The following is a 14,820-nucleotide window of genomic DNA, read 5'->3' as shown; positions in this document are numbered from 1 at the left end:
ATAATCATGACTTGCAACTCTGAAGACCTAGAGTTCTGTTTTGTTGTTGTTGTTGTTGTTGGCAGCACTGGGGTTTGAACTCAGGACTTCACACTTGCTAGACAGGCACTCTACCATGTAAGCTACTCCACCAGCCCCAAGATCCATTATTATATTACTGAACTACCTAGGGGGACTTTCCCAACTGGTCAGACAATATTGACACCTGAGAGCCCTCTGCTCGTCTCTACTCCACTTTAAGAACATCAGTTACTGCTTCTGTTAGAGACAAGGCATGAACCCTGGGCTGGGGAAAAATGGAGTTTGCACAGCCTCTCCATGTAGAAATTTGCACAGCCTCTTCTACCATAATTTCCCCAGTATCTGGTGTCTTGACCTTTGTTCTCCCATCTCCTTGAAGACTACAACCTGCTGTGTCCGCATACCAGTCCCCTGATGCAAAACTAGATAAAGTACCAGAACTCTTAGGAGACTCCCTGATGCCAAATTAATCAATACCTTAGATAAGGTGTCCTGTCTTGATGATTCCAGAACTGATGTGCTATAATTAAGCTTCATTAGCCTTAGGAAAATCAGCCCACCAAACCTCATTCCTTTTACCTTGCATCAAGAATTGTTAAAGCTTGATTTTTACCTGAGTTTTTTCCTTGTACTCACCTATAAAATAAACACTCTGGCTCAGGTAGGCGCTCATGTTTCCCACCAGGAACATGCAGCCCTCCTGTCCCCAGCTTTTCTGTTTTATGTCTGTATGTCTGTGTGTGTCTTATTTCTCATTCCCTGCCGCTGCATACCTACACAGGTCGCGGGCCTCTTTGTCTTTTTCTCTTCTCTTCTCTTCTCTTCTCTCTCTCTCTCTCTCTCCTTTCTCTCCCTCTCTTCTCCTCTCTCTCTCTCTCTCCTCTCCTCTCTCTCTCTCTCTCTCTCTCTCTCTTCTCCTCTCTCTCTCTCTCTTGTTTTTGACACATGCTTCTCACTAAATTGCCTGGTCTCAAACTTGCAATCCACCTGCCTCTGCTTCCTGGCTAGCTAGAATAATACACATGTGCCACTGCACCTGCCTCTTCCTTCCTCCTTTTCCTTTATCCTCTTTTCACTTTTTTAAAATTCAGACAAGGTCCAACTATGTAGCCCAGCTGATCTCCAACTCCTGACCCTCCTGGTTCAGCCTCCCAAGTGCTAGGATTACAGGCCCGTCCTCCACCCTGGCTTCCTCTTTTCATTTCTAAAGATCAACTTTTAAAAATTATGACAGCTAACTGAAATAATTAGCAATTCACAATGGACTGAACACCAATTTAAAGAACATAAAACAGTATTAAGGAAAAAAACATATTCAAAAGGTCCCTGCCTAAATCTGTGTGCTAGTGGCTCATGACTGTAATCCCAGCTACTCAGGGGGCAGATATCAGGAGGATCATGGTTCAAAGCCAGCTCAAACAAATAGTGCACAGCCTGGGCAAATAGTTTGCGAGACCTATCTCAAAAATACCCAACACAAAAAAAACAGGGCTGACAGAGTGGCTTAAGGTATAGGCCCTATACCATACTCACACACACACAAAAAAAGGTGCCTACCTAGCAAACACAAGGCCCTGAGTTCAAAACCTAGTACCACCCAAAATAAAACAAAATAATAAAACCTATCTTCAAGGAAAACAAATCTCAAAACTGTAGTCAACTCCTTTCAAAGATTACTTTCCAAGATAGATTATATTTACTGACCTTTGGGTCTTTCTGATTAAGAGTTACTGCCAGGGTAAGACCATCTCTTGAAAAGGCAGAAATCAGAGCTCCTCTTGACTTTACTGATTCACATTTGGGAATTAGACTACACAGAAGACAGTCCTGTTGTGACCAGTGAACATGAAATGGCAATAACCTAAGAAAGTAATGAAATATTTAAAAACAGGAAGTACTGTGATTTTATTTACTGATCTATTTTTGCTTTTTTTTAAGATGAGGTCTTGTTATTTTGTCCAAGCTGGCCTTGAACTCCTGGGTTCAAGCAACTGCCCTGCCTCAACCTCCTAAGTATCTGGGACTACAGGCATGAGCCACCGTGCTCAACTCATATAGTAATTTTGAAGTTAATATACAGTTCATTACAAAAAAAAATTATAGATTAACCTAAATTCCTACAAATGTACATACAATTATGGGCCTTTTAGAGACCTTTTAAAAGTTCATCCAGCTCACAAAAGAGAAGCTATCAGTCAATCTAGCTCAATATCAGAGTTTTATTAGTAGAGCCATGTTCCACGGTCAATCTCAAATACATTTGCTTCAACTAAATATTTAGATACAAATATTTTTGCATGATAGCAAACATTTTTACAGGACGTAAAAAAGTAGAGGGCTGGAGGCATGACTCAAGTGGTAAGCTGCCTAACAAGCACAAGGTCCTGGAGATACCCCAGAACTACCCCCCAAAAAAGTGGGGGTGGATTTTACCATAAGTAAATTTCATCCTCATAAAGTTCTTTTCTGGAGGTGTGATTCTAGTGGTAGAGTGCCTGCTTCAAAAGCATGAAGCTTTGTGTTCATGCCAGTATTGCCCCCCACCAAAAAAAAGTAGAGAAAGGGGATAAGTGAGGATAATAGGGAGAAGAATATGATCAAAGTACATTATATATCTATATGAAAATGTCATAATGAAGCACATTATTTTGTGGGCTTGGGATATAGTTCAGTGGTAGAGTATTTGCCTAGTATAGGCAAGGTCCTGGGTTCAACCTCTAGCACTGCAAAAAATAAAGAAAGAAAGAATCCCGTTATTTTGTACAGTTAATATACAGTAATAAAAAAAATCTTAAATATAGAAAAGAGGAAATTCTTTGGGTGGTGCCAATTTTCTACATTTGATCTGAGTGATAATTACACATAGGCATATATATATTTATAAAATTCTTCCTACATGCACATTTAAGATTTGTTCATTTTCACACAAGTGGCTGAGGTAGGAGGACTGAGAGTTTAACCTGGGCTATATAACAATACCCTGTCTCCAAAAGCAAGAAAAAATATTTTTTTATTCTACCTTATGTAAATTATCTTAATAAAGTACTACTAGCATAAAAAAACTCTTTAAAATCACATCGTTTTACTAAATCTTAGGCATTATATGCTTTTAACATATTATTCCTATTTTACTGAGCTTTTTAGAATAAACAAAATTACTTTAATATAGAAAGCACTTCAGGGGCTGGTGGAGTGGCTCAAGTGATAGAATGTCTGCCTAGCAAGTGTAAAGCCCTGAGTTCAAACTCTAGTTCAGCTACAAAAAAAAGAAATAAAAAGTACTTCAACATTTAAAATGGGGCTGGCAGAGTGGCTCAAGTGGTAGAGCACCTATCTAGCTAGCACTAAGGCCCTGAGTTCAAACCCCAGTACCACCAAAAAAAAAAAAAAATTTAAATGTATACTGGTAAATTCAAACAGTTATGCCCTTTGAAAATTTTAATTAATTTTCCAAAGTAGTTACAAGCAAAACCACAGCCTGTCTTAACTTTTACACGTTCTCACTTCCAAGAATTGGTTTTGTTTTATTTCTGTTCTTGGAAATAAAACAAAAACAAGAAAAACTTTCTAGATTAAACATTTAGAAATAAAGGTAGAAAGAAAGGATCTATGGAGCCTCCAAAATTGAAATTCAGATTTAAAAACTGTAAAGTACATACAAGTCAAAAGACAATAATTTTTAGTTTTAAAACAGTTTGCTATAGCCCAGGCTAGTCTCAAAACCAGTATGTAGTCTAGGCTGAACTTAACTTTCTATCCTCTTGCCCCTGAATACTGGAATTACAGGCATATACTACCATGCCAGGCTTGATAATGTTTTAAAAGGAATAGAAAATAAGTAAAAAGGAAACATTTCCCTTACCTTATAGGTGTAAATACATTCTCATGCCACCAAATTGCTAAAAATGCTAACTTCAGGCATTCCCCAGAATAAAAAGTAAACGAACACAAGCAGCAGTCTCCAAATAACTGTAGACAAATTTAATATATATTTAAGTACAAAATTAATTTAAAAATAAATCAAGATACAAAAACATACAAATATGTTTCTCATCATAAATAAAAATAAATGAAAAATATTGGGACCTTGCTTGAATTTTTATTTTTAATATTATGCTAAAGACTAAGTGAGGTGGAGTGGCTCAAGTGGTAGAGAGCCTGCCTAGCAAGACTGGCAAGGGTGAGACTTTGAGTTCAAACCCCAGTATTACCATAAAGACTGATTTTTTTTCTGAGTCGCAGGCAGTCCCAAATGGAAAATCAGGTTGCAGATTGTTTTCCTGGTACTTGGAGCAGACTAAGCTGTGCCCTCCCACAGTACTGTACCCAAAACCCCTCAGACTACAGTTTATGTTCTTCAGAAGTTCAATAAGGGGCATTCAAACACAGTCAGAGGAGTTCTCATTTTTCTGTAGAACAGCTCAGTAACAACTGATTGAAATCATCTATATTTCAAAATGACTAGAAGAGTATGAAATTACAAACACAAAAAATCATTAATGATTGAAGAGATGGAAATGTTTATTGAATTACCATAATGTACCCCATAAAGGTGTACAAATATTATGTCTCAACAAGAACAAAACTTAAAAAAGCAAAATCCTACCATTTATTGTGGCTATACTGGAGCTATGTATCTTTCATACTTTTATACTGTTCATATTAGAGCACCACCCCAATGCACAGAGCAATAAAACTTCAAAATGCAATTTCTAACAAAAGTAGATTAGGTAGTAGATATTGGTTCATACAGAATACCAGTTATTTTAAACATTTTTAGTTCATAAATCTACTATTTCCTGGGAATTAAATGATTTATTTAATAATTACCAGTTCTTGCTTAGTATATTACAAAACATTTGTTCTGTTTACTTGTTCGTTCATTCACTCATTCATTCATTCATTCAGTTTTGATCGTCCTGGGGTTTGAACTCAGGGCCTCACACTTGCTAGGCAAGCACTCTACCACTTAAACCACTCTGCCAGCAACAAGCTGTTTTTGCTAGGGAAAAGGAGGTTCTAATTTCAAAACACTTTTAATTAACATTTTTTACATGTGATCCAAGAAACGGAAAAATATCATTAACCCTAAAATAATTATTATGACAGTTAACAGTGACACAATATAATTATGCCCTTCTACCCTCAGCTATACAGACAGCTTCCAAGACAGGGTTAGTTCTTAAAGCCCGAGATATCATCTTCTGCCACATCCTCTCTCATTTAGATTTTACCTCATTTTTAATAAAAACCGCATTCACTACAGCTTCTTTATCTTCAATGGAAGGCAAAAGAACTGCTTCTTCAGGTATGATCTGGGACCACTGACCCACCAATGAAAGGCTTTTTGAAAAGAAGTTATTCTTTGACTCCAAATACTCCCAGAGAAATATGCATCCAGAAAGTGTTATCAACAGGACTCTTTTCCCATTTTCAGATACAGACATGTATAGTCTTGAAGAGCTTGCTAATTAAAAAACAAAACAAAACGAATTAAACCTCTGATGTCTGAATTTTCTGAAGAAAGCACATATTAACTATTTTTGCAATAAGAAACCCAAATTATGTTACCATTCAGGATGACAAAACTAAGGCACTAACAATAAAAGTACAAATAATAACATTAGAAAGCCATTGTTATTACAGTAATTCCAGACTTTCCTTCTTGTTGAATCTAGGTATCACAGATACACCACCAAAAAATTTAAAATGTAAATATATACAGAAATACATATTCAGATATACATCTGCATATATACAAAGACATATTTTCAAAATAGTTAAAGGAGAATATTTCATCCTCTTTTCCTTCTATTTTTCCCAGTTAAACCAATGTAAACAAAAATTCCCACCTACTGTAGCTTTAATCATTTCTTTAGGCTTTTCAGTTACTTGTATAGTTTTCAAGCAATCTTGATCTTTGTTCCAAAGGAAAAGCTCCCCTGTAGTGAGTACCCCAGCCAGCCAGGCATCTGTTCAAAAATGAAATGCAATTCATAACCCAGTTATTTCTCTTACCACCTTAAAATATTCAAAAGCATGTCAATCTATAGCCTTTTTGAAAATATCAGTACTACTTAACCATTACTGGACGTTGTCAGAACAAAAACATCCTTCAACAAAGGCTGTAGACTAGAAATCTTCTTTGTTCTTCCTGATACCAGATTAATTTCATTTATAAATTTATCACCCAAAAGAAAAACAGCTTCATTTTCCTAAGAGACAAAATATGCGAAGGGCTTAAGTGATTCCAGAAATTAATACAACCTCTTATCTACATAAACTATCCTAGAAAGGAACACAAAGTAACACTTTTTTAAAACAAAGTAACAAAGATTAAAACTTGGACCACAAAGATTTTTCATTCTACTTTAAAATACCTCTTGGGCTGGAGGTGTAGCTCAGTGGTATAGTGCTTGCCCAGCATATTTAAGGCCCTGGGCTCTATCCCTAACATCATGAAAATAAATAAATAATAAAATACTTCCTTAGGCTGGGTGTCAGTGGCTCACACCTGTAATTCTCATTACTCAGGAGGCAGAGATCAAGAGGATTATGTAATCCTAGCTACTCAGGAGGCAGAGATCAGGAGGATTGTGATTTGAAGCCAGCCCAGGCACATAGTTCATGAGACCCTATCTTGAAAACCCTTCACAAAAATAGGGCTGGTGGAGTGGCTCAATGTGAAGGCCCAGGGTTCAAACCCCAGTACCAAGGGGGAGGGGGGAAAAAAACTCCTAAGAATTACTAGGTAAATTGGCCTAATAATTACATTTAAATTTCTTTGAAGTTTAACATCTTAAGATTGTCTTCCAATTCAGCTAGCCAAAACTTGGTTATTTGCTGTTTAATCACTTGTTGATGTGAACATGGACAAATTTTTACATTATTTACTTAAAATGGATATGGCTTCTCAAATTCATAAACCCTTGATTCTGATGATTTTTGGTCTAGAAAAAGGAGACAAGTTTTAAATGAACCTTGTTTTCATATGTTCAGGAGCAGAAAAGCCAGCAGCAGCAGCACTAACAGTTGTACCTGGGAACATATTAGAAATGCAAATCACCCAACCCTGCCCACACCTGCAGAGTTGGAAACTTTGGCTGTGTGGCTCAGCAATGTGTTTTAACAAACCTGTACAGATGATTCTGAGGCATGTAAAAGTTTGAGAACTTCTGTTCCAGGGAAGTTAGTGATGTAATAACTTCATTTACCTCAATAATCATTATAAATTCTAAGAGGATTTCATAGGTTTACCCACTTTCTCTAAGGTGAGGAATCCATCCCAAATATTTTTGAATGGCATTCCTGAATTATTTGTGTCTCCTCTGTCATAGTCTGAGGATACTTTATAACACACTCATGAAAATCACAACAGGTGGAAACATTCCACTGACTTCCAGTAGAAATTGTTTAAGAGATTAAGCGTTCCCTTTTGATATGGAGATTAAAATTCCCTTTGATATAAACCATCATAACATACTTAGACATAATATGAAGAACAGAAATTTTGGTAGAGCACCAGCCTACCAAGTGCGAGACCCTGAGTTCAAACTCTAGTATCACCAAAAAAAAACCTACTCTCTTTTAGACCACTTAACTTTCTGGAGAAGTTACTTCATTATAATTAAAACAAAATACACCAAAACTCTGTTCAGGAGTCAAGTGATCTCTCTGAAGATGTTTTATTCTTTAGTATATAAAACATTCTTATATAGGAAAAACACATATTTAGCATGTATAAACTAGTATGAATAAAGAAAAACTCACCTGTCCTAACCAGGAAACTCTTGGCCAGGGTTTTTTCTGCTTGATACTTGTTGATGTCAAGATTTCTAATCTTATCTCCATGCTTTTTAAGATACTGAAGACCAATTAAGCAAATCTAGTTACAAGATGCTGTAAACAATAGCAGTAATAATAAATAGCTCATACCATTTACAGAACATCTTAATTTAGAATTTCCATGAAGTTTTTGATAATGACTTTCAATAGCTCCAGCTAACTCTTTTGAAGGTAAGAAGTTGACAATGCATTCATTATCTTACACTCTCACATCCTCAGGCAAAATGTATTTGCTTTCTTTACAAGTTACTTCTTGGACAATGAAGATAAACACAAACTAGGAAGAATTTTGATCAAGTTTCTTTTTCTTTTCTCCTTTTATTGTTTTTACATTTACTTACATGTGTATATATAGTTTGTGCCACCTCCCCCATCACCCCCCTTGATCAAGTTTCTATGTGAGTCGTTTCTCAGTGTGGCAGATTGTGTTTTGCAAAGATGGCAACATCTTACGGTCTCTGAGTCCTCCCTTGATTTTGGGCCAGATTTTGGGACTATTTTAACCAAGAGAGTACAACAGAAGTAATGCTATGCATTTTCCAAAACTAAATCATGAAAGACAATACAGTTGTCTTTCTACCTTTCTCCGTGGAATAACCACTCATAAAGCCCCAATCACCATGTAACCAGTCTCACTGCCCTGAAACCCTGAAATAGCATGAAGCAAGAGATTTCTGGCAAGGCCCTACACTGGGTGTGAGGGCTAGTTGTTGTTACAGCCCAAGCAGAGTAAAGAGGATACTCAGGTGGGGGCCATAGTGGGCATGTGGAACAGCCCAGGAAGGGTGAGAGGAGCATAGTCTGGGAAATGGCCCATATTAGAGGACCTTTGGGAGGATGATCATGTAGTGGGGACAATTCAGCATGGTGTGCTGGAGGTGAAGCATGGAGAGGACACAAAAGTCATTAATGAAAGGGAATTTTGCCAGATGCCAGCCCAGGCAAATAGCTTGTGAGACCCCCCCATCTCTAAAATAAACAGAGCAAAATGGACAGGAGGTGTGGCTCAAGCGGTAGAGTGACTACAAGTATAAAGCCCTGAGTTCAAACCCCAATCCCAGTAGGAAAAAAAAAAAAAAGGTGTATATTATGTTCTCACGTAGGAAAATTGAAAAATGAGACCTGCTGAAACAATTCCAGAAATGAGAGGAGGGGTAATAAAAGAATGATGGAGGGGGTGAATTTAACCATGATACAGTGTAAGAACTTTGATAAATGTTGCAATGTACCCCCAGTAAAACAATAACATGATAATTAAAAAATAAAAATAAATTTTAAAAAGGCAAGAAGAGACTGGGGAATTGGTCCTTAAATATTAGACCAGACAACTAAATGCAATGAGTAATTATAAACTTTACTATTATGTTATAAAAAGGCAGTATGTGACAACTGGAAAATCATGAACAGGAAGAGATTGATTTATGTTAGTTTTCTCATTTTACTAGTCATCCTGCAGTCAGGAAGAAGAATGCCCTTGTTTATAGACAATCACACTAAAATATTCAGGGATAAGGAACATCAGTCTGTCACTTACTCAAAAAATTCATGACAAAAGTTCTTTGTACTACATTTGCAATATCTAATTTTCTGTAAGTTTGAGACTAATTCATGTTAATAAAAATTGAAATCTTGGGGTTGGAGGTATGGTTCAAGTGGCAGAGATCCTGCCTAGCAAACATGAGGCCCTGAGTTCAAAAACCAGCACCGTCAAAAAAAAAAAAGAAATCTTGAACAGTGATGGCATTTGGTTACTGGCCTGAACTGTATTCAATCATATCATTTTTTTTTAAAGTTCTAGCTTCCTAATTCTATTTGGTCTACAAAATCCAAAGAATTTACTTGGCATTATTAATCCTATCTTTAACAAGAAAAAAGCTGAATCTTTTTTTAATAATATAAGGTTAAAAAAGGAAACTACTGGGATGGGGTGTAGCTCAGTAGTATAGCATTTGTCTAACATATGTGAGGCCCTGGTTTTAACCTCAGTACTGAAAAAAAAAGCTATTCAAGTATAGCACCCAAAAATCTATTAAGATGCTAACTATTCTCATATTTTATGCATAACATTATGTATTTTCTTTCTTTCTTTTCTTTTTGGTGGTGCTGGAGAACAAATCCTTATGTATGCTAAGGACATGCTATACTGCTGAGCTATAGCATTATGTTTTTAATTGTTCAGAATCCTGAGTCTGGATGACTACTCTCTTAGACATTATGCATATAAATATAGAATTTAAATATAAAAATTACAGGGCTGGGGCTGGACTCAGTGGTGGTGTGCTTACCTAGCATATATGAACCCTTGGGTTCAATCCCTAACCTCCAAAATATAATTTTTTTTTAATTACATATAAATTATTTTAAAGAGTTAACCAAATGAAAAAGGAATGCCAGCATTAGAAAAGCATCATCTGCAGCAACTAATGAAATTACAGACCCAGTCAAAAGTGTCAGGGGTTACAAAAATGATTAGGTCAAAATAGACGGGCTGGGAACTTTATAACAAATGCATTGACATGCCCTAAACCCACTGATTAATCTTAAAATTGCTAACGGTGAGACAAAGAGAAATTAGATTCCTCTTGATATGATGGCATATAGATAGGAAATACATTGAACCACCTATAAAATATTCTTATAAAGATAAAAGAAATTAAACATTCCTGATCTAAATCTAATCACTTTATAGGAAATAAAGACAATGAAAGGACATTTTAAACACACCAGAAGAATGTAACCAACCAAACTAAGAAGAAATTCTACAGAATAATATAGTTTCTTCAACAAATAAATGGCAATGTTTTTTGGCAGTACTGGAGTTTGAATTCAGGGCCTCCCACTTGCTAGGCAAGAGCACTACCACTTGAACCACTCCGCCAGCCCTTTTTTGAGTTGGGAATTTTCAAGATAGGGTCTCGAACTATTTGCCCTGGCTGAGCTCAAACCACCACCCTAGAATTACAGCATAAATGGCAATTTTTAAAGGGAGGTGAGGTACTGGAGGTGTGGTTAAAGCAGTAGAGCACCTGCCTTGCAAGCTCAAAATCCTGAGTTCGAACCCCAGTACTGCCAAAAAAACAAGGGGGGGGCGGGGAATGTTACTTATAACTAAATACATTGCAGGACTGAGTAGATGAGTGCATAGACTAAAGTTAATGGGAGCTAACATTCTTCACTCTGGAAGGGCACAGTTTTAGGATAGAGAAATGTTAGGAAGAGCCCTGATGGGGCTGAATTAGAAGTGGAGATTAGTATAAAAATTCACAAGCCCTAGCTACTCTGCACACTGAAAGAGCCTAGAGGTAATGACACTCAACATCAATAGTCATACCTAACACCTGAATCTTGGTTTTCAATTACTATTCCTAAGAGGAACAAGAGCTCCTTTAAAAAGTAACTGAATTCAAGGCTATCTAGGGAAGGAACCAAATGAACCTGGAACATTTTGTTCTAAATTAAGGAAGTGAACACATGATAGGGGCATGTTAGAAAGAAATGGTGGTGTATGCTTGTAATTACAGTTATGCAGGAAAGCTGAGATGGAAGGTAATCAGAGTCCAAGGCTGGCCCCTGGACAAAAGTTCAGACCAGGTTGGGGTTGTAGCTCAAATGGTAGAGTGACTGCCAAGCAAGCACAAGTTCCTGAGTTCAAACCCCATACCACCACAAAAGGAAAAAAAAAAAAAAAAAGAGGAAAGAAAAAGGGACAACTTCAAGGGCCAAATCTGAGACAATTTATCAAAATAAATAAACAATATATTACAGCCTATTAAATAAAGAACATAGTGGTAGATATGGAAAGTTACTATTTTGCAACCATAAACTGAATCCAGCAAAAATCATCAATGGGTGCTACATCAAGCAGAGAAAAAGGGAGAAATGAGATGAAGGAACAGGATATTTACAAAGTCTACAAGTATCTCCCTACAAATCACTTAATAATTTGAAAAAAAAAAAGACCCTAGCAATATAGTGAGAAGAGAAAACAGCCTAAAAGGCAGACATCACAGCCTTCTGAATGTGATTTTTGGAAAGGACATAACATTACTTATATAGATATCAGTCCAAAAATACAGACAGTTCATGAAGAAATAAACTCAATTTGAGGAAAACATTATCAAACAAAGGGCTATTACCTCCTTAAAAGTCAGTGTCATGAGAAACAAAGCCTCAGAGGTTGTTCCAAATTAAAGATGGCTGACTATACAAGGCAAGTAAATGCCTTGTATCCTGTACCAAAAAAGAAAACTTGCTATGAAGAACATTACTGCAAGCCAAGTGTGGTAGGACATGCATATAATCCCAGTATTCAGGAAGTGGAGGAAGGAGAACTGGGAGGCCAGCCTGGGACACAAAGGAAGACCTTGTCTTAAAAAATATAAATAAAAATAAAATTATCACAATTGATAAACTACAAACTATAGCATAAATAAAACTAATGTGTCAATGCCAAATTCCCTGGATTTGATAATTACTCATGTAAAAGAATATCATTGATCTTAGGAAATACATACTGTACTGAGTATAAGAGGGAATACATAAATGCATGACATATGCAACCTACTGCCGAATAATTTAGGAAAAAATATTTCTAAAAGGTTAACAGTTCCTGGGCTGGTGGAATGACTCAAGTGGTAGAATGCCTACCTAGCATGCATGAGGCCCTGATTCAAATCCCAGTACCACCACAAAAAAAAGTTAATAGTTTCTAGGGTGGGGGTGGGGGACTGTAGCTCAGTACTAGAGCACCACTTGCCCGCATGTGCAATGCTCTGGCTTCAAAAAAAAAAACTTGATAGTTCCTCAGTAGTGTATGCATACACACGTATAAACAGAAGGACAAAGTATGGGCAAAACAAACTAGTTAATCTAGGTAAAGATGTAGGTGGAAAGTAACATTTTTCTTGCAACATTTTTGTAAATGTGAAATTATTAAAAAAGACAATTAGAGAAAACTGAACCTGACTCAATATGAATCATTAGGTTCCACCAGTGACTAACAGACTTATCTACAAGCTAATGCCAATTGAATTAATGTCAATTTTGGTGTGCAATAATTCTTTTACAGTTATATTCTGGTTATTTCTCTCCAAGATATGAGAGGCACAGTAGATACTTAAGTAGTAAGTTCTTGACAGTGCTCCAGATGTCTACTGAAGTTCTGCAAGGATAGTGTAAAGGACAAAAGGATCCCAACCCTTGAAAATGTGAGGACTGGCCCTGCTGACTGACTGGGTGGAAGGCAGGATGGCGTTTCAACCTCGCCTGGCGTGCAGCAGGTACTTCTGCTGCACCGCCCCTCAACGCACTACTGCTCCTAGACGGGTGACATACACCACTAAACAAGCAGAACTCGTAACAAAATCAAACTCAATCACACAAGCCTGTTAGGAGGAGCAATTTCCAAGCCTGGGGTGCGGGGGAGTACCTTTATTTAAGAAATCGGCGAATGCAATTTCAAGAGAGTAATTCGAGTTTTGACGAGTCTTGCACAACGCCTCCATCCTTCAGTGCTCGATTTATAACCAACTAGGGTCAAAAAACGGCGTTTCCCCCTGACAACCTGACAGGCATCACCCAAAGGACCCCCGTGAGGCGTGCTTGGGGAATCCCCTGGAAGGCTCAGCGGCCGCACGGGAGGTGGGGGACCTGCGGCGGAGGCCGAGGCCGGGAGGCCGGACCTGGAGGACCGGCAGGATCCCCGGCAACGGGAATGGACCGGGGCCCGTGCGGAGGCGGGAGGTGGCGGGAACTGGAAAGGTCGCGGACATGCAAAACAGGAGGGCGCATGGGGGTCGTGGGGAGTGTGCAGGCTGTTACCTCCGCCCTGGTCCGGTACGGCTGGGGACGCGCACAGCGCGGCTGGGAGACTCGAGTGAGACGGCCTGCGCCAGCCGCCCGCCCAAGACGCCAGTCAGCGTCCTGGAGACGGCGGAGGGCGGGGGCGGCCGCGGCGGACGCAGGCGGGAAACAGCCGGTGACGTGGTTCCTTCTTCCTTTTCTCCAGCTTCTTCCCTCTTCTCTCCTGCCTCCTCCCTCGCCCCTCCTCCACAGCCTCCCAATGTTCCCGGACTCCGCCCCCTCTCCTGGGAGCCACCGCCTCCGAAAACTTGGGCCCGCCCCTCTCTCCACCCCTGCTCCACACCAGCTTCCGGTTCCCTCCCGCCTCCCTACCCCGCCCCCTGCAGGATCCCGCCCTCTCCCCTTGGAGCAACAGCCTCCGAGGCCCGGCCCCGCCCCTCGGTCCACCCCCTCTCCATCTCAGCTTCCTGTTCCCTCCTGCCTCCCGCCTCCACCTGCTCCAGGATCCCGCCCCCTTCTCCTGGAGCCGCAGCCTCCTAGCCTTTGCCCCCACCCCTCGCTCCCCCTCCAGCTCCATCTCAGTTTCCTGTTTCTTCCCGCCGTCCCGGCTCCACCCTTCCTATGTTTGGCTAATGGTGCATTCCTTCTCTATCCACGCTTTCCAAGAGCTGTAATCTTGAGAGCCCAGGAACAGTGTGGAACGTCGCAGAAAGCCTTAATAACTCATACCTAATTCGCAGGCTGTCACCTCCCTGGCGGGGACCTCCAGGTTTGTGTTCTGCTCCCCACAGGTGAAGTGGGCAACTCAGAACACCCAAGAAAACGTTTTCCCTGATGGCTAATGATACTAAGAATTTTTCATACATTTATTGGTTATTTGTATTTCTTCTTTTGAGCAATGTCTATTTAGACATTTGCCCGTTTTCAAATTGGATTACTTGTTTTAGCCTACTTTGTTGTTCTGGAGATTGAACCCAGGACCTCGTGTTTGCTAGATAAGTGTTACTTTTTTAGTTCTTTATATATTCTGAATAGCTGTCATATGAATAGCTGGCAAATATTTTCTCCCATGCTGCACCATTTTCTCTTCACCGTGTTGTTTCCTTTGCTGTGAGCAGCTTTTGTTTTTGTGGTGATACTGGAGTTTGAACT

General features: G+C 39.0%; 1 protein-coding gene across 21 annotated transcripts in view; it reads right to left on the bottom strand.

Moving 5' to 3' along the window:
• The window catches only part of Cplane1 (ciliogenesis and planar polarity effector complex subunit 1), a 118,580-nt gene extending 104,652 nt beyond the window's left edge, over positions 1 to 13,928 (bottom strand). For 11 of the 21 annotated variants that reach the window (XM_074077584.1, XM_074077590.1, XM_074077592.1 and 8 more), the window contains exons 1-7: positions 13,687 to 13,900; positions 7,792 to 7,885; positions 6,104 to 6,236; positions 5,874 to 5,993; positions 5,256 to 5,488; positions 3,884 to 3,990; positions 1,726 to 1,882 (exon numbers count right to left, since the gene is read on the bottom strand). In XM_074077584.1, the coding sequence (XP_073933685.1) occupies positions 1,726 to 1,882; positions 3,884 to 3,990; positions 5,256 to 5,488; positions 5,874 to 5,993; positions 6,104 to 6,236; positions 7,792 to 7,872 (831 nt within the window). In that variant the 5' untranslated portion in view covers positions 7,873 to 7,885; positions 13,687 to 13,900. Of the gene's footprint in view, positions 1 to 1,725; positions 1,883 to 3,883; positions 3,991 to 5,255; positions 5,489 to 5,873; positions 5,994 to 6,103; positions 6,237 to 6,793; positions 6,950 to 7,001; positions 7,746 to 7,791; positions 7,921 to 12,002; positions 12,097 to 13,294; positions 13,396 to 13,686 lie in introns of those variants that run through there. The other 10 variants (XM_074077586.1, XM_074077593.1, XM_074077585.1 and 7 more) reach the window with 10 other exon arrangements.
• Positions 13,929 to 14,820: the final 892 nt, after the last annotated feature.

The sequence above is a fragment of the Castor canadensis genome, chromosome 6 (genome assembly GCF_047511655.1).
Source record: "Castor canadensis chromosome 6, mCasCan1.hap1v2, whole genome shotgun sequence".
In the NCBI taxonomy this organism is placed as follows: domain Eukaryota; kingdom Metazoa; phylum Chordata; class Mammalia; order Rodentia; family Castoridae; genus Castor; species Castor canadensis.
Note: the sequence above shows the minus strand (reverse complement) of the source record. Positions and strands in the feature narration are given on the sequence as shown.